The 25,279-nt window shown below is 35.9% G+C and overlaps 1 protein-coding gene across 2 annotated transcripts; it reads left to right on the forward strand.

Moving 5' to 3' along the window:
- Positions 1–29: 29 nt before the first annotated feature.
- Positions 30–23,426, forward strand: LOC115971551. 2 transcript variants are annotated; one of them, XM_031091540.1, is made up of 19 exons: positions 30–1,744; positions 6,320–6,405; positions 6,625–7,017; positions 7,123–7,206; positions 7,312–7,695; positions 11,959–12,019; positions 14,829–14,973; positions 15,145–15,251; positions 15,315–15,563; positions 15,718–15,965; positions 16,083–16,310; positions 16,394–16,612; positions 16,719–16,772; positions 16,962–17,027; positions 17,140–17,280; positions 17,354–17,407; positions 20,134–20,193; positions 22,006–22,413; positions 22,509–23,426. In XM_031091540.1, the coding sequence occupies exons 1-19, from the start codon at positions 352–354 to the stop codon at positions 22,677–22,679; spliced, it is 4,551 nt and encodes a 1,516-aa protein (XP_030947400.1). In that variant the 5' UTR covers positions 30–351; the 3' UTR covers positions 22,680–23,426. The 2 variants fall into 2 exon arrangements, with proteins under 2 accessions (XP_030947400.1, XP_030947401.1); XM_031091541.1 differs by lacking the exon at positions 7,123–7,206.
- The last annotated feature ends 1,853 nt before the right edge of the window (positions 23,427–25,279 follow it).

A 25,279-nucleotide genomic window follows, 5' to 3' on the forward strand; every position in this document is an offset into this window, starting at 1 on the left:
AACGGACCGCTCTCACTAATCGAATCTCTTTCTCTCTCTAAAATATATTTTTCCCTCTCTCTCTCTCTCTCTTCACCTCGAAAGCGAAATCGAAGTACGAAAAAACAAAATCGTTTTTTTAAAATCGGATCCGAAGCAAAATACGAACCAGAATAACTGAAAACCCTAACCCTAGCCGCGACTTTATCCTCTCTTTCTCTTCTCACTCCGCATGTGAAAGACGTTAGCCACAGTGAGATTAGGGTTAGGGTTTCATTTTCGGCGTAAGGAAGGTCTCGAAGGAGAGCCAGATTTAGGATAAGGATTGGGATTGGGATTAGGGTTAAGAGTTTTGGGGGCTCCGGGGATGGAATGCGGTGGTGGGTGGTGTTGTTGTTGCTGATGACCGGAGACCGATGTCACCGGCAGAGGAAGATGATGGGTAGGGGTGCGGACGGAGGTTGTGGCACTGAGGAGAGGCCTTGCCCTGTTTCTAGGGTTCCGGCCAAAAATCCGGCGACCCAACCGGAAATTGAAGAAAAGCAGCGGACTTCACCAGATATTGATTTGTACTCGCAGGCTAGGAAAGCGCTCAGCGAGCGCTCGCCTTTCGACGCTGTTCCCGAGGAGAATTCGGCTTTGAGTTTGCTCACTTTGCCTAGTGGGTTGGCTAGTTTCTTGTGGAGGAGTTCGGATAGTCGAAGGCGGCACAAGAAGTCACATTCGGGTGCGGATAAGAAGTCTGCTCGGCCAGCTCGAGGTTCCAACATTTGGGTTGAGACTGAGGAGTACTTTAGAGACCTCACATTGCCTGATATTGAAGCCTTGTATGAGGTATCTTCTCCTCTTAGTTCTTTAGTGACTCGGAAGTGTTTTCTTATTCCGTTTTTGGAAAATGACCCGAGGGCGAGTGTAGGTAGTTTTGGAAATGAGAGTGTGAATGAGCAGGGTGGGAATGGGAATGGGAATGGAGATGGGGATGGAGATGGAAATGAAAATGGAGATGGAGATGGAAATGGGGATGAGAATGAGAATGAGAACGAGAATGGGAATGGGAATGGCAATGAGAATGGGAATGAGGATGGGAATGTAAATGGGGTTGTTAAAGAGGAGGTAAAGAGTGAGGCTGAGCAGGCTATGGAAATTGACACTGTAGGAGCTGATGTTTTGCCTCAGGATGAAAAGAGTTGTTCTGTTTCTGCTTCCCCTGGTGGGTTAGAGTGGCTTTTAGGAACTAGGAATAAGATTTCTTTAACTTCGGAGCGTCCTTCGAAGAAGCGAAGGCTTCTGGGTAGTGATGCAGGGTTGGAGAAAGTTTTAATTGCTTGTCCTTGTGAAGGGAATTCATCTTTGTGCCATTTTTGCTGTATGGGTGACACGGGCAAGGAGTCCAACCAATTGATTGTTTGCAGTTTGTGTAAGGTTGCAGTTCATCAGAAGTGCTATGGTGTACAGGAGGATGTGGACGAGTCTTGGTTGTGTGCATGGTGCAAGCAGATGAGTGATAGCAATGATTCAGTGAAGCCTTGTATGCTTTGCCCGAAGCAGGGTGGTGCTTTAAAACCTATTCATAAGACTAATGAAAATGATGGAGCTTTGGAGTTTGCTCACTTGTTTTGTTGTCATTGGATGCCCGAGGTTTATATAGAGGACTTGAAAAAGATGGAACCGATCATGAATGTGGGAGGAATAAAGGAAACCCGGAGAAAATTGGTGTGTAACGTATGCAAGGTGAAGTGTGGCGCTTGTGTTCGGTGCAGTCATGGTATGTTCTGTTGCTTCCTTTATAACATTCTTCATTTCATTTTTGGTTGGTACACCAGCGGAACATTTTAGAAACTGGAATATGAGGCCTAGTTGTGCATCCATTTGACTTCCGTGTTGGGTCAAATTTCAGTTCATTCAAGTTACATGTTATTTATTTATTTGTTTAAAGTTTTTCTGGATCTTAGAATTCTTTTTGATATATGTCTATCCCTGAGCAGGAAAATGATGGTTACATTTCCTTTTGTCTACATGATTTGTGTAACTGATGTACAAGTTGATTGGAAGAATGAAATCATTGACCCTGTTTCTCAAGTCTTTAAGGCTAGTCTGGCTATATAGTACATTATTTATCGTTGGATGCCTGAGGTTTTGTTACTTGGGAGTTGGGTAGAGATTCTTGTTCGTTCATTTTTCTATCTTGCATTGACAACTCCCCTATATCTAATTATTAATTTTAAGTAGCAACGGTTATTCTAACCTTCTAGATAAGCAAAGGAAGACATCAACATACATTGATTTCTCATTGAGTTCTATGTTCCTTAAAGAGGGAAACAAAGGAGAATCCATCTTGGGTGCTTAATCAACAAATTTAGAGTTCTCAATGGAACAAGAAAGCAAAAGAAAACCTCAATTAATACTTGAAAATAATGTATAATTCAAAACTACCTTTTGCTGTTTTTATTTTTTTGGGATAAGTTAAATTAAAGGGGTGCAACACAAGGACTCCCTACAAGGTCCCCCATCCTAGTACTACTCTTCCTATTGCTTTGTATTTTTAAGAATCATAAAACCTAAAACCCTGGAAAGAATGAACTATGAAAAAAGATATTGACTAATCCTAAACTGAACTTGGCAGTAGCTTATATTTTAGTTGCTGCCCCTGCTCCTAGCTTGTTTTATACTTTTTAAAAATTCAGCGATTCTTTCCTCTAATCCTCTCCACCTTACTTTTTCATATGCATTGTTCTACTGTTTCTAAAATTTGGAGGCTCAAATGTTTGCTTGTGTGGTGGCTTATTTCATCAAGTGATCTGTGGCCTCCTTTCCCAAACTTCTTCTTCTAACCTCTCTCTCTCTCTCTTGTTGGAGCTCATTGGGTTGTGTTACATCAAGTTCGTTCCTTCCATTCTACTTGTTTGTCATAACTTTAAATATACACATGCCAATTATGAAGGGTTGGTTTACATGTTTAGTTGGCTTATTGCACTAATTGCATCTGTTGCGGATGGATTTATTATATATATGTATATGTATATGTATGTATGTATATGCTATTTGCCTTCTTTCAAAAATTTTGGAACTTTATGAACCTAGTAAGTGAAAACGGTATTAAAGGGCAAGCATTTTTTCTCTTCTAATGAAATTCTTTTTGTATCTAATTAAGAAAATTGCTTGCCAATTACTTTTTTAACTCTTTCTAATTTATTGTTACATTTAAGTGTTGCTAATGGCATGCAAATAGGAAATTGAAGCACTTGTCATTTGCTATGCTTTGTTGGACACTTATCCTATTTTTAAAAATTTGGTGGTTTAGCACTTGAGTACATAAAGCCTGATTCTATCAAATATGCATTTTGAGTGCTTTGTTTAGAATTATAATTTGTTATACATTTAGTTAAAAACTTAAATTTTGATTGGTAAGTCACACACACGCACAACTGGGTCTTTTAGTACCCGTGACTTCACCCTTTATTCTGCTCTTACAAGGGAGGAGGTGCCATTTGAACAAGAATGCATTGGCCCATTTTAGAAAAATATGTATAGTTACTATTTCTTAGTTTAGTGACAATGTTCTTTATAGCATGCAAGAAAACATTGTAGCAAGTGAACTCTTAAACAAAGAGAAATATATATATATATATATATATTTATGCTTAGTAGTATAAATTTTCAAAGACTCCTATACATGTTCTCATGTTTAAATTTTTTTGTTAGTTGCCATGTCTGTCACCTTGTGTTCATTTATGGTCTGTTTGGTTGAATTAAAATGGAGGAGGATGAAAGATGGAAGTTGAAAAATTGTAGGATGGAAAAGGACCACCTGGGCCCAACCAAAAACCATCAGAAAAGTGGGGAGAACGTTTTTCAGTCTTTTAACTAAAGTCGAGGTCGCTAAGTGGAGTAGGAAAATAGGAAAGGATGATCTTAGTAGTTGTGAAGGGCTTCAATATTTTACTTGCTTACTTTGGAGATTCAAGTCTATGATCACAACCATTTTATCTTTTGAATTATTTATTTATTTTTTTGGGCTGAGCAAATTTAATATTATTTAGCAGAGAAGATAGTTCACATACTTAGGTTTTATATTGAATCACTCGTGAAGAAATACAATTTGTATGAAGAGTTTCTTGAAATTTATAAAAAGACAGAGTTTCCAGGAATCTCCTCCAACCCATAATGTGGTGATTTATAAAATTATCCACGCGTATTAAATCACATAGCTCATTAAATTATATAAACAAGTTATGTGACTCATTAAATAGGACAAGTGACTAAATCTACATGTGGTTGATTGTTTGAATAGCATGTTTGAATAACATCTTAGTGGATTAAGGATAAAAAAAAGAAAAAGAATTACAACTGTGGATTGGAGGAATTTTTCTCCAAACTGGTTTGGAGGTAAACTCTATCACTTGTCTTCCTTACGTTATGCAAGGCTGAAGAACGCTAGGCTTTCTTTGAAAAATGAAAAAAATTACTCAAAGGAGTGAGTTAGGGCATAGCTGCCAGCTTCCCCAACATCTCAAGTGATTAGGCGGGGACGGCCACAAGGCCTAGCATCACTGGCAGATTTGGAAGGAAATTTCAGACCAACAGATGAGGCGGGATTCATTTTGTTCTTGTCAATGAGCTCTAGCACCTCCCTCCTTGAAAAAACAAGGTAGTGGTTAAGGCAAGGTCGTGGATTCAAGACCATTGGGTGTGTGTGTAATTGCTAATAAAAATGTTTTCTAGCAACATGTACGTGTATAATATGGTGTGTTTAAATCTCTGCTCTTTTTCTTTTTGATGAATACAAGATTTTTTCCCCAAACCAAGGACATCTCTAAGGCAGGATGTAAACCAGCGAAGCTGCAATTAGTTAAACTCTACACTACCCTAAACTAGAACACGCTACACCAAACAAAAAAGATTATGAAAAACCTAACAACAAGAGATAACTAAGCATCTTCATGAGCTGAATCAGGAAACCTCCAAAAGGAGCATAGATTCTCATTTAAAACTGACTTTGGAATTCCTGATAGTTAATTGAAATCTCACAGCCCCTTTAACTTGATTAATCAACCACTACTCACTTCTAGCCCTTTTCATGGCCTATGTTTTAAATTTTTTGGCATGTATGGAGTGGGAAGTGGGGTATGAATTGAGCCTGCGTATGTTGAAGTCTTAAGGAGATCTAGAAAATCGAAAAATGACAAAAGCTAGATTTTTTGTAACACAACCATCTAGGTATACAAAGATTTTAAAGACATAGAACTCTGAATATTAGGTTGTTCTGTTGTATCCATTAAACTCTCAAATTGCATTAAGGAGCAGCACTCCAAGTTTGGCCTCATAAGAATATCCGCTTCAAACCCCAAGCTCTTTTTACCTTAGTGAATGTCTAATGCTTGTTCTCTCCGCATAGAAAGATGAGCTTTCAGTTGCCTCATTTGTAAGAATGCCATTGTTGTGAATTTTCACTGTACTAAAGTGGTTTCCATTCATTCATACCATAGGTCAGCAAGATAGTATATTTGTCTGTGTCCCTTGGCAAAGAAGCAAGCTAAAGATTGTTTAATGTTAACATTAAGTATCTTTGAATGAAGTGAGAGATCGAATCCTGATTTAAAGTTATCTTTCCTCCAAACTATGCTAGAGTGGACAAATGCTTAGGGTGTTTTTACTTTTAATTCTTTGGCTGATTTGCTTGATAGTTGTACTTTCCATACACCATGGTTTTGATGTTTTGTTGGTTCCTTAGTACACTGCCTGTGTGCTTTGGTTCCTTGTATGTTTTCAATTTTATTCAATGAAGCATTATTACTTTTTTTTTTTTTTTAATAAAAAGAATGTTAACATTAACTAGGCCAGAACTCTCAGTGAATGCATATTGAAGGATACCTGGCTTATTAGTGATCTTAACATAATGATCTTTTGGGATTTAGGGTTTATGTAATTGTTGAGGTTGTGGAATAGTATTCTTTTGTGCAAGCCTGTTTTCTTAACTTTTTTTTAATAGGCTTATTACTTACCCAAAAAGGTTTTTTATAGACTTCTTTTTCTACTCTTTTATGGTCCTTTAAATGGTTGTCTTATCTATTTCAATGATTTTTCAACTTCTTTTCTGTACGTACTTTGCAAGCTTTTAAGTTTGCTTCAATGAATTCTTTAATTGATGACACATACTTTGAGTTAATTGCTGCATCTTTCTGTACAGTTACCTCTTTTATTGCCTTACATCATTTAATATTTATTTAGTGCTGGATAATCAGTCGGCTTAAAATGCATTCTTTTTAGATGTGTTTATACTCTTTATTCTTATTCTCCCTCTGTTAACGTGTTTCTTTTTTTGGTTGTGGTTTATGTTCAGGAACTTGCAGAACTTCGTTCCATCCTTTATGTGCAAGGGAGGCAAGATTGAGAATGGAGGTCTGGGGAAAATATGGATGTGATAATGTAAGCCATCTCTATTTGCACCCTAGGATCAGAATTTCTTCTTATAGTTGTTATCAGTACTACTTCTGACATAAGTACTACTACTGCGGCTCTACAAATATAGTTAAGGGGATGTTTTTTTTAGTTTTCTTGCTCTCCAACTCGTCTTTAAGAGTTGGTTTTATGATATGAGGAGGATTTTTTGACTATGAAGCCTGCATGTTTTTGATACTTCTACAGGTGGAGTTACGAGCTTTTTGCCCAAAGCATTCAGATGTACAAAGTAGTAGCAGCACCTCACGTGTAGATGATCCGACTTTGGCTGTTGGTGGTGACTCCAATGTTGCTAACCATCTTCCGGTGGCAGTCTCTTTGAACAAACTGCACAAATCTAAGATTGACTGTCAAAATGGAGAGAACATTGCTGTCCATATAGGAACTCCTGATGCTGCTTCTAATAAATCGGGCGATAGTGGATTACAAGAGAGAGGGTTTCCTTCTTCCGGATTAAATACTGGGATTATGTCAGATTGTGGTGATGCACAGCAACTCAATAATGTGGGAACACTACAGAGGAGTACTGAGGATGTTAACCAATCTGACTCCCTTAATGTTGCACTGATTTTGAAGAAGGTACTTGTGTGTGTGTGTGTGCATGTGCTTGGGGCTGTTAATATACTCAAAACCTTTTATTTTAGCTCCAGCTTGTTTTTAGTTTGGTGTCCTCTATTTTTGCAGTTGATTGATCGAGGAAAAACCAGTGTGAAAGATGTAGCATTGGACATTGGCATATCACCTGATTCATTAACTGCCACACTTGCTGTAATACATAAACTTTATGTTTAATAATTAGTTTCTGTAAGTAGTAAGAGCACGTAGTTGTCGCTCTTTTGCCTTGTATGTAATGTCTTCACTTTCTTCCTGCAGGATGATGGCATGGTCCCGGAATTGCGTTGCAAAATATTGAAATGGCTTAGAAATCATACTTATATAAGTACTTTAGAGAAAAATCTGAAAGTTAAAGCAAATTCAGAAATTTTATGCAAGGGTCAAGGTGGAACAACTGATGGGTCTGATGCTTTAGCAGTATCAGATTCTAATAATCCAGATTCTGTTGCTGTTAAGTCAGTGCCCCCACGGAGAAGAACCAAAAGCAACGTTAGGATTTTGAAGGATAGCAAAGTAATATGTTCTCCAGAGGAATTCTTTAGTGACAATGGGATAATGATCGCTAAGAATAAAGTAGATCAATTTGGCAGTGAAGAAACAGAAAAATCAAGTAATATATCAATCCCAAATGCTACCGAAAAGGTAATAATTTTATAGCTTGCAGCTTTTTGTAGTAGTCAATTTGTGAATTTTATATTTTTTACAGAAGGGTTCATGTTCTGTTTATTGGATAGGCAAGCAACGAATTAGTGCTTTTGGATTAGAAAACTAATATATATGTTTTAGTTTGTCCTCTGATAGAAGTTCAACATGGGTTTCGCAAGCATGCTAATACCTTTTATGTGATTCCCATTATTTGTTTTATGGGTTCTTGGTACCTGTGTTTTGGTACTGCTTGAAATTTTCCTACTTGACATTGATTTCTTCTCACCAAACTACTGTGTTTCCTTTTTTATAAGGGGGGGGGGGGTGTGGGTTAAGGTTCTATTCTATCACTTATTGTGCTTTCCTGTTAGAATATAAATTTTGTTGTAAATGAGCAACATTAGAGAGATATGAGGGGAGAATGTTAGCAATGTTTTTTTGTTTTGGTTTTGATTCTCCTCAAGTTTCCTGTTCTATGGTTCTTAGGGTTAAAATCATAGTCTATATAAGCACAGTGTTATACTTGTTTGGGAGTTGTTACTAGTTTAAGAAAAATTTTCTTCGAATTTTTCCAATGGTCGTGTGCTGACTCCTAGGTTTTCTATCCCGCTTGGTGTTGACTCCTAGGTTGTTTTAAATTTTCTGTTCAGTTTTTGTGTCGCATAAAAAGTTCCTGTAGTTTTGTTTTCAGCCTAGTAAAATCCTTTTTCAATAACAACGTTTTAGTTTTGATGTCATTTTATTATGATTATTGTAGGTATAGAATTTGTTTTGCGTTTGGAAAGTTGGTTTCTTCAAGCTCTTTATGGTCAGGTACCTTCCCATGAAATCTTCCCTGCCACCCTCCAAAATTCTTCCACCCTTACTAGTTTGAGTAGAAATCATTCGCCATTTTCCTCACTTGGCCAATTCTTGAAGTCCTGAAAGTTGTTTGGAAGTGATATTTTTTGTGAGATCTGGGTCCTTTCATGTACTTCAGTGTAACATGTGTTTCTGGTCAAACCATATATGATTGAATGTATGGTGTGATCCTGCAGCACCATGGGGGGTGCCATCTAAACTCCTATGATCACAACCACCCATTGAAGTAGGACAAAGAACTCTGATTCCAAAAGATGGAACTTTGGGGGGGGGGGAGTTTTAGAGAAAATAATGAGGTCTTTGGTCTTAAACTTGGAAGATAGGTTTGATTTTAAAAAGATGGAACTTGGTGGAGGAAGGAAGAAGGATGATTCAGGGTTTGAGGAGTGATGAGAAAGTTGCTAGATATCACACCTAGAATTCCTATGCATTGTACCAACGATTTCCTTGGCTTCACACCTTGAATTAGGGTTGCATTACAATTCTCAAAGATAAAGAAAGCTTCATAGCTACTGAGATTTCGATAAAAACTCTTCTTTGAGTAGAAATCAAAGGATATATGCAACTAACTTAATCCTTATATGATTCGGATAACATGAACTTTGACTAGTTAGCCAAATTACAGAACTATTAATACCAACAAATGAAAAGCCCAATAACATAAGCAACTTATAATATAGCCGAATGGACCTAGCTACAGCCCATACCCAGAATGCTGATAATCTTGTAAATGCCCCTATCTCCTAAAATCAAATAAAAAAAATATAAATAAAACAAGCTTGTCCCTGCCTGCGTCACCTGTTTATGATTGTGTGGAAGATTTTCTGTACTGGGGCCCATATATAATTGATGGTGTTTCTGAAAAGTCAGCTTTATATGGTCATCTCAATGGTAACTATTGTAGGATTCCATAATTGACAGAACCTGATGCAGATTTATATTTTGCTGGTTATTCGTCTTCTACCTGATTGTTTTGAGGTTTGATAAAGGCGGATAATCACATGTCTGGTCTTTGCCTTGGTATGAGAAATGGTTTTTTCTTCTCTCCACTCCCCCCAAAAAAGAATGAAGAAACCCCTCTCTTCTTTATTATGCACGAGGTAGTTCGTTCAAAATAAAATCACTTTTTTATAAAAATAGAAACCCTTCAATTCATTTCAAGTTGGCATGTGTAATTGTGTATTGATTGTTAGGATGGTCATTACTCTTAAGTTATGTTTTTGGTATTATGACTGCATCTAAGATATGTATGGTAAGTATTTTTAAGTCGTTTGGGGCTTAGTGGGCGGTGCCATCGACAATTGCAGACCTAGTATTTGGATGGAGGAATCGGTTTGGGAAGCACTATTTGGATGTTTGGAATCTTACTCTGTTATGTTTGATGTGGATAGTGTAGAGGGAGCGGAATAGCCATACTTTTAAGGATATTGAGAGACCTCTTGATTGGCTGAAATCCTTGTTAATTCATTTCTTGTTTGGTTGGTTTCACGCATGCAGTTTTGCACATTGTAATTCCATTTTTGAGTTCCATGACTCACTTTGATTTCTATGATTTTCTGTATTTTTTAAAGATATTATTATTATTTTGATAAGTAATTAACTTCATTGAAAAAAATGACAGAATACAAAATCCAAGCACACAGGCAGTGTACAAAGTGAATGGGAAAACTCTAAAAAACTAGGACTCTTGAAAAGTACATCTATCTATGAAAAAAATATTTTGCCTATCAAAAAACTTTTTTGGATACATTTCAAGTAGGGGTGTCAATGTTCGACCCAACCCGTGAACATGACACGAACCAGACACGGGTTTTTTCGGGTTAGGGTTGGGCCTTAATGGGTTTGGGTTATAAACGGGTTGATCTGAAAGCGACATGATAAGAAACGTGTCATAAACGGGTCAACCCGCGTAACCTGTAATAGACACGTTTGACATGTCAATTTATTTGTGTCAACCCGAAATGACCCACTTAATACAACTTGTTTAACTCGTATAACAAATAAATAATTATTTTATTTTAGATTTGTCAAATACATTTTATATCCAACATATATTTTAAATTTAAAAAGAAAAATGAGTAATTACAAAAATTTACAAAGAATATAATTGGAAATTGAAACTTTATAGACCCTAGAACTACTAATATATATATATAATTTTTTTTTTTTGGGCATAAAACTTGCACAAATGAAATTGCATGAGCTTGTGGAAGATTTTATGAATTTGGACATCAACAAAGAATCTATGGACGATAATCGTGGTCATAGTTAGGATTAGTCTACTGTTTGCTCAAATTCTTTCAATATTGATACTTAGCATTTGGCGAGTTCTAAGGATATTATATTTTTGTTGAACTATGTTATTTTATTTTTGTTAAACTTTGTTATTTTGAATTTGGATTGAAGTGTATGCACCTTTTTTGGAGTGTAAAGAATTTATTTTTAGATGAATGTTATATTTTTGTTGAACTATACTATTTTGAATGTGGGTTGAAGACTTGAAGTGTATGCACTGCTTTTTGAGATGTAAAAAAAATTATTTTTAAATGGATGTTATATTTAATATTATACAGGTTGAAATGGGTTGTGTTACATTTGTATCAACTCGACACGACTCGTTTATTAAGCGTGTCAAATGGGTTGGGTCAGGTCAACCCGCTTTATTAACAGGTCGAGTTAGGGTTGAAGGATCATGACACGATTATTGAATGGGTCGGGTTAGGGTTGAGCCATTTAGTCAAATACTCCTACCTCTACACGACATGAATCCGACACATTAACCCGAATTGACACCCCTAATTTCAAGTGAGAGGGAGATTCAAACCTTGTACGTCTCCATTGGAAACACCAAGATGTGTCATTTGACATAAAGGCCATTGGCGCATATAAAATTTACTTCTTCTTGAAGAGAAAATGCTAGAACTATCACAAGTGATCACAACTAATTCATTTTTTACACCTCAAAATTTAATGGAAGGAATCCTAAAGTGGCCATCTGGGTTGCTGAATTCCTTTAGGATGTGTAGCCCGATGTCTGAAGGGTGGATGATCTGGTTTCTGCCATTGTTGACCTGTGGGCTGTGCTTTGTGTTCTTTATATCTTTGTGTCCTACTGTCCTGTGAGAGTGATCTAGTGAGGTAGATGGTTTGGTGTTTGTAGGAATGAGAGAGGTCAATTGAAGAAGGTGAAAATAGGAATGTGCGAAGCAAAACCTGTAGTTACCCTTCTGACAGTGGCATAAATAGGCTGTTGATTGTTAACAAACTTCCTGTCCTCCATATATGCTTTGTTAAATTTTTATTATTTGCTGAAGTTTTTTGGAGTTGCATTTATGCACTTTGGTCCTAGAGCTTATACATTTAGCTTTATACTTCAATTGAATTATTTTGGGGCTGCAGAACTCCACTGAGGCTGATGGGATTGTAGATTCTTTGCTGAGGCATTCACCTAAATCTGAAGGTATGCACTCATCTCTGTGATCTATATTCCTTTTTGTCAGTCAAATAGCTGTTCTTATTTGTACTTATAAAAAAAGCTGTTCATGTTTGTGGTTGCTTTTACGTGTGGTTTCAGGCTTTTAATTCTTCACTTCTATTTTTTTGAAGATGATAGTAGTTTGTGTGCTTCTTGATTATGGCTACTGTTCTCTTTTTATTTTATTTTATTTCTATTAATATCTGTTCTTGAGTGTCCTTTTACCTTTCTTAGCAATAGAAAACAAATCAGTTATCTGCAAAATGTAATGTTGATTTATCCTTTTATTGAAGAAGAGTTTCAAGTTCATAGTTTTCTTTATTATCACTCTTGAAGTGGTTTTAAGTCTATTATGAGGTCATGATTATTAGTCAATATACTATTTTACAGATGAGAGGCCTTGTTAGTTTTGATAGGTTGACACACTGTTGTTGTTTTTTTTTTCTTTCTAATTGTCATTTGAAACATATAACATTTTCCAGGTTTATGTTTCTTTTTTGTTTTGCAAGCAATTCAGGTATCTGCTCAGCCGTTTATATGTTCGTTGCAGGATGACATTTTGGTTTTATTTTTATTATGAAAATGCAGTTTAGCAAATTGATGGCAGTGGGAATAAAAAGCGTTTTGTAAATATTTCCCTGGTTTTTTTGTTTTTGTTTTTTTTGGTTTATATTTTAGTTATATTTTAGAAAATTTTATTAGTGAATGCATTTTAGTAAGATTCTAGCATATCTTGTGATTCTTGTCAAAATTTGATGCAATTTTTTACGATTGACATAAGATCTATTTTCTTTTTTTAAAAACTAGTATGGGTTACATTAGAATGGGGAGGTCTGATATTGACGTAGAAGTCCTCATTGAGGGATGCTGCAAAATAATAGTTTTGAAATATTGGCATGATAGTTATTAACTAGAGGACATAGGAAAAGCTCCTGTTGTTATATTAAGGGCACAGATTTTCCATTTGAGAATTTGTTTGGAAGTGATTAGACTGGCAATATTGTTGTTGACCTGTGAAGAAAATTTAATTGCACGATTTGTGATGCTATAAAAAAAAAATCTACCTCATGATAATTACTTTAGTAAATTTTATTATTTCTTGCTGTGTTTTATAGTTTTTATTTATTTATTTTAGTAGTGTAAATATGTGTTACTTTATTGATCATGCAGTTGTGAAGTTATTCTTGTTTGCACATATCATGCACGGTATCTATAGATGCTGAAATGATGATTATAATTAGGCTAAAGTATATATACTTGTCCCAAAAAAAAAAAAAAAAAAAATACAGGCTCTAACTTGGACTTGTTTTCAATTCAGTCTTTGAAGCTTCAATTTTTTTTCATCTCAATCCTTCACTCTAATCTATTTTCAATTTAGTCCTATCTAGTTCCGTCCAATCTCGCTGTTAGTTTTAGTATTTTTCACTTTCTAAAATGACACCATTTTGGTAGACTTAGCATTGCAAACAGGATGACAGGACTTCATTAGAAACAAAATGGAAGTCAAAAACTGAAATGAAAAAAAGAAAAAAAAAAAGAAACTTAAAGGACTAAATTGAAAAAAAGGTTGAAGTTAGAGGCTGTAATCTGTAATTTAACCTTATTATTACATGGATGTAGCTTTCCCAGCTTCTTAGGTCATATGTGTGTTAGTGCTTCACTCTTTGAAGTTGTTGAAAAAAAAATTTGAAGTAAATTTTTTTGTATTTGAAATAAATAGTGAAAATAAATATAGTTGCATTTTCTCCCAAAGCAAAATGAGGAAGTGTTGAGAGAGAGAGATTTACGGAAACGAAATATGATTTTTTATTTTTTGTTTATTAGTAGAATCTTACAGTTGGGACCTCCATGAATTTATTTTATTTTTTGACAAGTAAGATTACTTTTATTGCAAAAAGACGACTATGTATAATGGACACAGGAGTCTAAAGAATACAAAAGAGCTAAGCTTATGTCCAAAGAGTCAACAACTCCATAGAATCAGGAAGGGAACTGGTACGAGAGAATCCTAATGCTCGAGACCAATCAAAAAAAAAACAACTAAACCAATCTAACAATTACCAGTTGCAAATTAGCAGCATATTGGTGAAAGCATTGTTGATGCACACTTTATTTGATTGGTCTCGATGATGGGGTCTTACAAATTGTAGCACAATTATAGAATTCACAGGATCATTTCTTTTTTGTAATTCTTTTAGGTTACACAGTGCTCATGATCTTGAGCATGATGTCATCTTTTTAATTAATAAAATTTTCTTACTTATCAAAATAAAAAGGGTGTGATCTGGTAGAATTGAGTGAATATTTTGAGAATCTCATTTTACAGTTTTGATAAAGTAGATGCTGGTGTGCTACAAAGAGTGATTTAGTGGGCACTAGTGAAGTTTGAATTAGAACACACTATTCCACGTTCTAGGGCTTTGAACTTCCTGTGACCAAGTTGAAGCTTATGTTCTGGGATCACTCTTTGGCTGGATGGTTTCATTAAAGCATTTTTATATTTCCTCAATTTTTGATTTTTTGTACTTATGTTTTCCCTTTCTTCTTTTTTCCTCTTCCTTCTTAGATATCCATTCTATTTCTTGGTTTTAGTTTTTTAATAGGTAATAGAAACTTTTATTGAATAAATGTACATCGTGTTCACAATGGTGAACAAATTGTACTTGAAACAATTACAAACAAATCAAAGAGAAGAAAAAGTAGATTGTAGGAAATGGATTTACCTTGGGCGATTCTGATATTTAGTATGTATTTCTTGGTGAGTCCTTTGATACAAATTGCATTTTTTGGACAGGCAATTCTGATAGACCCTCAAATTACAGCTTTCCTGGAAGGGTTCATTTGGAGGATGTTGCCCTTTGTGAGCAGAAAGCATCAGTGAATGGAGACCAGGGAAATCCAGTTTGCTCCACTGTAAATTCAGTAGTCTCTGGTGTCATGTAAGCTTTACAATGGATCTTTTATTTTTATTTTTGTTTTAAGGATCTCTTGGCATTTGTTATGTGGTCATTTTTTGAAGCTCTGGCAAGCTACTCCTTTTTCTCTGTATTGCTAAGATGATGTGATTTCAAAAGAACTTTTATGATTTTGTTCTCATTCGTGAAATGTAGGAAAACAGAAGCAGTATCTAGTTTTTACATCCACCCTTGTATTTGCAAGAAATTGTTGCAGATGGAATGGGTGATGCTTTTGAAGCATCCAGTATATGAATTTAATGGTAATTTCTTTTCTGTTCTCTTCATGTATTTTGGATGGTTCTAAGAAATGTTTCCCTTGGCAGGTCCAAGGGGGAGAGAAATCTCTCGGTTGGAGGCATCTTCCACTGCCAGTGTTTGCTGTAATCACCAAAATCAACTTTCAAAGTGCAATAACAAGATTTGTAACTCTGATGGACTGAATTTAGAACAATTGGCTAAGGCTAGGGAAATGGGTGTTTTAGACTTGTCTCCAGAAGATGAAGTGGAAGGAGAAATTGTTTATTTCCAGCATAGGTTACTCAGCAATGCAGCTGCAAGAAAGCAGTTTGCTGGTCTCTTCTTTGTTCTCTTTAGTTTTTCAGAATATTTTGGACTTTCTGTCATTCATAAATTCTTCTACCTCTTTTTTTGGTTCCTGTCACAAGGGGCACAGGTAATTGTTATATTTCTGATGTATGACACATTGTGTATGGCTGGTCTTTGCAGATAATTTAATTTGTAATGTTGCTCAGAGTTTACCACGGGAGATTGATGCGGCACGTTGGCAGAGATGGGATTCTGTGCTTGTTAACCAATATCTCTGTGAGCTTAGAGAGGCAAAGAAGCAGGGTAGGAAAGAGAGAAAGCATAAGGAAGCACAGGCTGTGCTGGCTGCTGCGACAGCTGCTGCCGCAGCATCCTCCAGAATTTCATCATTTAGGAAAGATGCCTTTGATGATTCAGCTCAACAGGAGGTTATTAATTTATTGTTTTCTGAAATTTCTTTTACCCATTATCTAAGCAACCACTAATATTTGTTGCCTTTTGATATCTTTTATAATTTACACTTTTTTATCCCATCTCTTTCCCAGAGTTTGACAAATTTGATTACGTCTAATGGGAGGTCTGGCATCAGCTCCCAGTTGATGCCACGGGTAACAGAGACACTTCCAAGGGTTGCCCCAAGGGTTTCATCAGAAAGGCAGTCTGATTTTGTTCATTCGGTATCAGATCTTTCTAAGGAAAATCCTAGATCGTGTGATATTTGCCGACGGTCTGAGACAATATTAAACCCAATTTTAGTCTGTTTGAGTTGCAAGGTTGTCTAGTCTTAGCCACAAATTATTATTTGAAGACTTTATATTCTCTCTGCTTGAGTTTTAAAGAATTATTTTTCTAACAGGTTGCAGTTCATTTGGATTGCTATCGTAGTGTTAAAGAATCTACAGGTCCATGGTGCTGTGAATTATGTGAGGATTTGTCATCTAGAAGCTCTGGAGCTACACCTCATAATTTTTGGGAGAAGCCTTATTTTGTTGCAGAATGTGGTTTATGTGGTGGCACTGCGGGTGCCTTCAGGAAGTCGTCAAATGGTGAATGGGTCCATGCTTTCTGTGCTGAGGTGAAATTTTTTCTCTTGTTGTTTACTTATTTTTATTTCTTATTTTGACCAAAATTCTTAACTATAATTTTTTAATTTTTTTTTTTTAAATTTTATCATTTTATAGTGGGTCTTTGAATCAACATTCAGGAGGGGACAAGTAAATCCTATTGAAGGAATGGTATGTCTATTTGTTAAGTTGTGAGGGAATCTCAATTTTAAATAATTTATAGTTTGACTATATTTTTATATGGATTGAATCTGGCATGAGGCATGGAACTTGTGCTTTGTGCTGAACATTTTTGCAAGTTTAAGAGTAACCCTGCAATGATATTATGTAACATCTACAATTTCATGCAATGGAATGCAGGAGACTGTTTTGAAGGAGGCTCATGCTTGCTATATCTGCCGTCGTAAACATGGTGTATGCATAAAGGTTAGGGCCACCTTAAAATTTCTCCATTTTGTCATTTCTATTTTGGACTGCAAGGGGTTCTTTGCAATTAAGTTTATTCATGTTTGAACAACTGTAATCTCTTTATTTGCAGTGTAACTTTGGCCACTGCCAGATCACTTTTCATCCAACATGTGCCAGAAGTTCTGGCTTCTACATGAATATAAAGAATTATGGTGGCAAGTTGCAGCACAAGGCTTATTGTGAAAAGCATAGCTTGGAACAAAGGGCAAAGGTATAATATTTTATTCGGTGTTTGTTTGGGGATTTAAGGATTTACAATTCCTTAACTGATTAAATCTGTGCAGGCTGAAACCCATGAGCATGGAATCGAGGAATTCAAGAAATTCAAGCAAATTAGGGTAAGGTTTATTGTTAATGCTCGTATACTTATCTCTATTTAATATTCAGATTTAGGATCCATTTGGATAGATGTCATTCATGTTGATAACTTTGTCAGATAATAGAAGTTGAAATGTATTGGAATCTTGAAATTACTTTGTTGGAGCTATTTCTGTAAAATGAAGGGAAGATACTTGATTTGATTTATATCTGTCACATTTGTAGTCCTTTCATTGGGTCCTTTTTTTTTTCTCTGGTTTCTGGTGGCAATATGAATCAACTCCAAGTCCTCATTCCTATACCTTTTTGTGTCAAAGACATCAGCTCCATCTCCCCACCCCAACCCCCACTCCATCCTTTCCAATAGTTTTGGGGTTTTGTGTTATACTAAGTTACCATAATTTCCCTGTTGTGTGTTCTTCCTGTGCTTTTAAGGAATTTTTTCTTCGTGCCTTTCATTTGGTGGTTGTTGGCTAGCCTATTTTATTGATAGTCTTCTTGATATTTTGGATTTCCTAAGTTGCTTTTTTCCTAGAGGTGCTCCCTATACACACTGTTGTTTGCTTTAATTTGATGCTTTGTGAGCCATTTAAAAAAAGAAAAGAAAAGAAAGTACTGTAGTCTGCATGCATATTTCTTGTTGATTTTTTCATGCCTTTTAATACAGAAAATATAGGTCAAAGAAACTGTGGTTGAATCTGTTTTAGGGGAAACTTAGGTGATGAATTTAAGTCTCATTTGGGAAATCCGCTCTCCTGATCAGTCAGGGTGTATGATTTTCTCATTTTTAATCGAGCTTTATCAGGAGATGGGTTTTGGAGGACAGTGGTGAGGGTGAATAGTGTTTTTGCTGAAGTTACAGAAGGGTGTATGTGGTTAGCTTGTGGAAGAGTATTAGGAGTGATTGGGATGCATAACTGTTTGGAATTTGATTTTCAGTATGGTAGTTGAGTTAGCTTTCAGCACAATTTTTAATGTGGGGAGGTTGCATTGGAACTCATATTTACTTATATGCAGTAGATAGAAGCAATTGTTGTAGACTATATCAATTAATTTACAACGCTTATTAGAAGCCAAGATTTATTTTTAAATTAGGCTAAAATTTTGGTTTCTCAAAATTTGGGTTTGTTATAATTTGAACTTGCAGATCATCATCTACGTAACCCTTTTGTTGATTCTCATTAACCTTCTTCTATTAAATGGCACATGAATCTGAATTATGAGAGCAAAATGACATTGTTTTGATAAAAAAAATAATGAACATCAAGTACAATGGAGGTATACTAGATGTAAAGTAAACTAGATGTACAATGATCAAGAAACTCCGATAAGTTTGAGAAAGAAAAAGTCCCCGAGTCTGATAACCACTCAAAAAGTCCACATAAAATGCAATTGTAAATCTGATTTTGACCACTTACACCCTTTAAAGTTTTTGGCATTTCTTTCCCTCCAAATACTACACATCAAATGATGAGGAATCGCCTTCCAAATCTCACTATTACATTGTCACCCGGAATAGGCTTGCCAACTAGCTAGTAAATCCACCATTGGGATGGGATGGATTTTATGAGGGGTTTAAGAAGTTGAAGGGAGGCTTGGTATTAGTTTTTCTTGTTGTTAGAACCTTTGCTTAGAAAATGTGAGAAAATTATACTGGTTGGTGCTATTTGCGTTTGAGATGTGTGTTTTCTTTATTTTGGTATATGTAGGGTGATAACAGAGTAAGTTGATTTTGAATGCTGTCCCATATATGGTGCATGAATTTGGAAAAGAATTGTGAAAATAAAGGCACCGAAGGACTGTTTTTAAAGTTGTTGATGTTGTTTTTGAGGCTAATATGAGGTTAAATGAAGACAACTAGTGGCTTCTCCCTTTGTGTGTGTGTATCTGTGTAATTTGGGACTTGATTTTCCATTTTTCTGCTTTGTTTTTTTTTTTAATGTTCCTCGTGGAATTTCCATGTACTAGGGTAACGACTGTGTTGAATATTTTCTATAAATTTGATTACTCACTAGGAAAAAAAAAAGAGGAAAAAAAGGAACAAATATACTGGAGTTGTAAAGAAAATAGAGGAGTTATGTTGGCAACTATTGCAGCTAAAAATCCTTTGCTAAATGAGCAATCCTTATAGCTTAAGATATCCTCCATTTCATTAGCTTGTCAACACACTAAAGATCTTATCTAAATGGCAGATAGTTCAATAGTGTTCTGATCCTATGAGCGAATTTGAGTGGCAATCTTTCTACTGGTTATCTACTGAATAACATTATATACTATACCTTTCTACATGAGGATTAGTGCTGCTACCCTCTTTCATGGTATATTTTTTTTCTAGTTCCCTTCAATTATAGCTTGATACCTGTTCATTGTCAATTGTTGTCATAGCTTCTAATGAAGACTCTCACAGTCCATGCTCTTTCTAAGCGTGCCATGGTAAGTCTGTGATTAGAATCCTCAAGTTCCCCATCTTGGCTAGTGGTCCAGGTGTATGAACTTATACTATGAGCTTATCTTACATTTTGTGTTCTCTACATCAAAACTTACCTTGTCATATGTTCCTGTCACAAATCATTTACATTAAGTCCTCTCCTCATTTTTTTTTTTTTTTTGTGGGGAGAGGGCAGGTTTTAATTTTTTAGGCTCTGTTAATGATTGATATTTGACCGATACCTATGTTTTTAAACTTGGTTTTGCTACTTTTAGACTGCTGTAATCTAGTGATTGAATCCTTGTATGTTTTGTTCAGGTTGAACTAGAGAGGTTACGCCTTATTTGCGAGAGAATAATCAGACGTGAAAAAAAGAAGGTAAGTAATTGTAAATTAAACAATGTGGTTTGCAACTGATATTGTATTTGTAACTATGATTGTTTTCTAGAGTTGTCTCTAAAGATTCCTATTATCTTCTGATATTGTCTAAGTTAGCCGAGATATCTGCTGCCATGTTGGCCTACTTTTAAATGTGTCGATATGAAACCTCGTTGCTGTGGTTCTGAATTTTGAAACCACATTTATCTATTGTATTGATATCATCTGAGGAATCTGACTCATTTTTTCCATGTCTTCTGGGGATGCTTGGGCTGGTTTAAGGTTGACAAGACAAGATTTAAGGTCATTGTTGAGGCCTATGACCATTACTGGCCTACCCAGCTTGATGGGTTGGAATGTTCTTTTCAGTAAACTGTTAGTCATTGCAGAACTGCTTTTTTACAATCCGCTGAAGTTATTTTATTTCAAGGATGTTATAGGGAAGGACTGGAAAAGAAAGAAATCTTTTCCATGCCTCCTTTAGTGGGCACTTCAAAGGCATGAGTCATGAATTCCAGTTTACACAAGACTGGAAAAAAAATTGGGAAAATTACAATCCCTTCCCTGTGAAATCTACACTGATCCTTGAAGCTTGACTATTCATTAGTTTTCTCTTTCAATTTATGTGTTTCTCTACACTTAGCTTCTTCCATTAAGTACCTGTTAACTTGCCAATAATTTATGCCTCTCTCTCTCCTTTTTTTAATTTTTAATTTTTTATCTCATTGGTAACAAATGCACCAAGCGGATCTTAAACACAACCTCACCCTCCTCTTTGCTCTTATAAGGGAAGGAGGTACCATTTGAAGTTAGAGCTCATTGACTTAATTTATGCAACTAATTAACCAATGATGTAGAAGAATAAATCCAAATTGCCCTAGACAATATAAAAATGAATTTCATTTAGAAGATGGTGCTTACCTCCCAAATTGCTTTTGACTCTTGTTACTCGCCAATTGGTCTAGTAAACCTACTTTCAACTAGTATAGATTGGTTGAACAATGCTAGGTAGACTTCTGTTACAGTGGATGTGCACCATGAATGAAAGTTCCTGGATTATATGATTTAGATTTTTGAAGAAAAGAGAAATAGGATTCATAACAGCACAGGCCGGCTAGATAACATCCTATGCTAGTAGTTATCCATGCCTGGCCAGTGCTTGTGGAGATGACTGCGAAACATTTTGCAATATCATCTACAAGCTTACTAAATATGAGGGAGAGGGTTAAAAAGAAGAGGGAGGGGAATTGAAAGAGAGGCTTTTTTGGTTTTTTTTTTTTAAATGTATGACATTTGGGTCTTTTCCCTTTGGAATCACAGTTTCTGTTTATCGCTCATCTGACAACTTTGACTGGATTGAATCATTGGTTTTGAGACTAAAAGATTAAAGCATAAGTTCAACTCCTTGTGAAGGCTTTTCATAATTTTCCCTTCTATAACTAATCTCTGCTGGCTTTGATTTTCATCCCTTATCTTGTGAGGATGCCATCTGTTGGATCCCCTGATGCTAAGTTGTTGTATGTTACCTTTTTATTTTATTTTTAAACCCTTCATCCCCCTGCCAAAAGTAAATTTAAAATAATAATACTCCTTTCTTGGGTGGCTGTTGCTTTTACAGATTCACCTTGTAGATGTAGATGTTAATTTATGGCTGCTCACTGCACTTTTTTTGTACTGTTTTTTCTGTTGATTCTCTCTCTTTTAGACACTCCATTCCATGTAACCATTTCTTAACAGCAATTTCTATCTTTATACATGGGTGGAACTTGTTTGATTTATTTTTTCGCCTTTTCCTTTTCTGAATCATTGCAGCGGGAGTTGGTTTTATGCTCTCATGACATACTCTCTTTCAAAAGAGATGAGATTGCTCGTACTCTGCTAGCTCATAATCCCTTCTTCCTTCCTGATGTTAGTTCTGAATCAGCTACAACCTCCCTTAAAGGGCACACTGATGATTATAAATCATGCAGTGATGCAATCCAAAGATCAGATGACATAACTGTGGATAGCACGGCTTCTGTTAAGCGTCGGATTAAAGTTCCTGTTTCCATGGACACTGACCAAAAGACAGATGATGACTGTTCCACATCCCATGTTTTTTTTACCCGAAAGCTCACGGAGAGGTCTCAATGTTCTGGGAAGCAGATTCCTCAGAAGCCTTCTTCTGTTGCATCTCGTAATCTTTCTGATGAGGGTGGATGGAGGTCGAAATATAGAAAGGTATTGTTTATTTTGGTATGGTATACCGTATTGTTTCACTCTCTTTTTTCTACTGGTTCTGGACTAATGCTCCTGCTGTAATTTTATATTTACAGCATGCTGAGACGTTTGAGAAAGAGATTATAATGACATCAGATCAAGCGTCTATGAAGAATATGCGGCTACCTAAAGGATATCAATATGTTCCTGCTGATATCCTTCACAGTGGGGAGCAGATAAACCAGGATGCCTCTTCTTCTGGTGAACCATTGGAACGTCATGAGTAAGTGGAGGCATCTTCATTTGGGTTATGATTTTGCCTACTAAGGCTACCACCTTTCGAGGACAAATATATTCTGCCCTGAGGCTGCGACATTTATCTGATTATGAAAGAGAGAAGGGCAGAACGAACACCGAGCTGGGGTTCTGGGTTATGGCCAGTGTCCTCATAAATGGGAGTCATACTGGATTGGGCAGGGAAATTTTGACAAAATTGTTGTATATTCATTGTGAGAGTAATTGTACAGTGGGTGAGGGTTATTCCATTTGCATGCATTAGAAGGGCATGAATGTCTTTGTATTAATGCTTTGTCTCTCTTGGGGAGGGGGTGGAATGGAAGTTCAATTCCTGCTTCTGGTTGTATACGAGGGAATTAGAGGGTATCACCTACTGTGCCTGCTCTGTAAAGTCGGTGTATATATTCCTACACAATAGCAATCATCAAAGAAATGGCGCTCAAGATTGATTATAGCTTTCGTTTAAATGCAACCTTACTGTGTTTATATTGCTCGTTAATTGGTCGCAATTTGACATTTTAGGGTTTGTAACAGGGCAATAGGATCCTCATTAGCTATTTTTTACATGTTAGACTATTTTTTTGTCAGTCAGATTTTGAGTTCCCTATATTTTATATTTATTTTTGTATCGAACAATAGAAACATTGTCAGTGGCCGCTGTACAGTTACTTTGTACCATTAACATATTCTACATATCAAACGAGACTTAGATGTGAGACTGGCTTCAACCATGGCATCTTGGCTTTGTAAAAGGGGTCACTGCTGTCTTGTTTTTCTAACGAAGGAGAGCTGTTTGTTCATTTTCTTTGGTTAAACGAGATTACAGATTAATCCAATAAATTTCTTGTTTTTGCCTATGGCCGTGGGTATGAATGATTATGATAAGACTCTCTCTCTCTCTTAAACCGCTAGCTTGATGTAAGAAATAGTGTCCTGATTTGATGGTAAACTCGAAATTTGCAATCGGTTGATATTATCCACGTTGTGCTAAAACACAACGGCTTTTTTGGCCCTGAAAACCTCGGCAATTTCTCTTCGCCAAGTTGCCTCAGCTCTGCTGGTCCATATAATATTTCGGGGTAATCATTTTTCATTCCTTTTACCTGAATTTATCTTAGAGTTAGAGATTTGGGTTTGGTTTTTGCATGGTGGGCTAATTTTTTATTTTTAATGAAATTTTTGTGTGTAGTGAATGAGTGGAGTTATGTAAGACTATAAGCCACTCTTAAAAAAAAAAAAAAAAAAATTCCCCCAAAAAGAAGTCACCCAAATAAAGAAGTTTATAGTATACACACAGGAAAGAGAAAGCCCATGGGCCGGTCCAAAGCTCTATAATTTTATTTTTTTGGAGAAAAATTTAAATTTAAATTTATATTATTATTTTTTTTTTTGACATCAATAATTGAATTTTACTTATTTTTTAAATAAAAAAGAAAACTAGCAGCATTATCCTTCTAAATTTTCTCTTCTTTTACTTAGAAATCCAAATGACTGGGAGACGGGTGTTGTGGATGAATTCCTTCAAACCCTGGGTTCTAATTTACCTCATTCTGAACAAGGAGACCGTATGATTTGGAAATTGTCGAAGAAGGGGGTTTTTGACATCCGCTCGTTCTACGATAAACTCCGAAGTTCCCTGCCTATTATCTTTCCTTGGAAAGGTATTTGGAAGGCTAAGGCTCCTACGCACGCCTCTTTCTTTGTTTGGATTGCAACTTGGGTGAAGATTCTTACAGGGGATATTCTGTGGTGTAGAGGCTTCGATTTTGTTGATTGGTGCATTTTGTGCTGTTGTAATGGGGAGACGGTGAATCATTTGCTTCTCCATTGTGAAAAAGCTTATCAGTTGTGGAGCTTGGTTTTTAGATCTTTTGGGATTTCTTGGGTCTTGCCAAGATCGGTTGCCGATACACTTTTTGGTTGGTGGAATTGGTTTGGAAAGCACTCTTCTAGCGTTTGGAATCTAGCTCCGTTGTGCCTAATGTGGTGTATTTGGAGGGAGCGAAATTGGCGTACTTTTGAGGACAGGGACAAATCCGATGACCAGTTGCTCGCTTATTTTAGTGGCTCTCTTTTTGATTGGTCTAGGGCTTGGGGACTCACCTCTAGTGATTCTATCCCTATATTCCTTAGTTCTCTTCTTTGTAATTAGTTCTTTGTTGTTTCCGTTTGTTTTCTTGTTTTTTCTTTTTCTTCTCTCTTTTTGTTTGTTTCCTTCTCTGTATTCTTTGTTCTGCCTTATGTTTTCATGACGTAGCTTCTTGAATATATATCTTTCTTACTAATCAAAAAAAAAAAATTACTGATTTTTGATTTTATGTGAACTGAACGAAATTGAGTCAGAAATGCCGGTGTTTGTAATTGAGGTTTTGGCGAGTTCAGTTGCAAGTGGAATTATTGATAACAGTGACTTGATTGAAGGTTGCTTCAGTAACATTGGAAAAAAGATTAAAATCGATTATGAATGATAAAGTATTATCGGCTGACTAACTTATGAAAACATTTGGAAAAATGAATTGGTCTATTCGTAGTATATATATATGACTAGTTCAATAGTTGTGGATGAGGAGATTTGAATCCTTGATGTTTC

Source organism: Quercus lobata, chromosome 12 (genome assembly GCF_001633185.2).
Source record: "Quercus lobata isolate SW786 chromosome 12, ValleyOak3.0 Primary Assembly, whole genome shotgun sequence".
NCBI classification, from domain to species: domain Eukaryota; kingdom Viridiplantae; phylum Streptophyta; class Magnoliopsida; order Fagales; family Fagaceae; genus Quercus; species Quercus lobata.

Coding starts and splice junctions, on each gene's coding strand:
- LOC115971551 (XM_031091540.1), top strand. CDS start 352: ATGCGGTGGTGGGTGGTGTTGTTGTTGCTGATGACCGGAGACCGATGT. Junction 1,745..6,319: donor TTGTGTTCGGTGCAGTCATG/GTATGTTCTGTT, acceptor GTTTATGTTCAG/GAACTTGCAGAACTTCGTTC. Junction 14,974..15,144: donor TCAGTAGTCTCTGGTGTCAT/GTAAGCTTTACA, acceptor CGTGAAATGTAG/GAAAACAGAAGCAGTATCTA.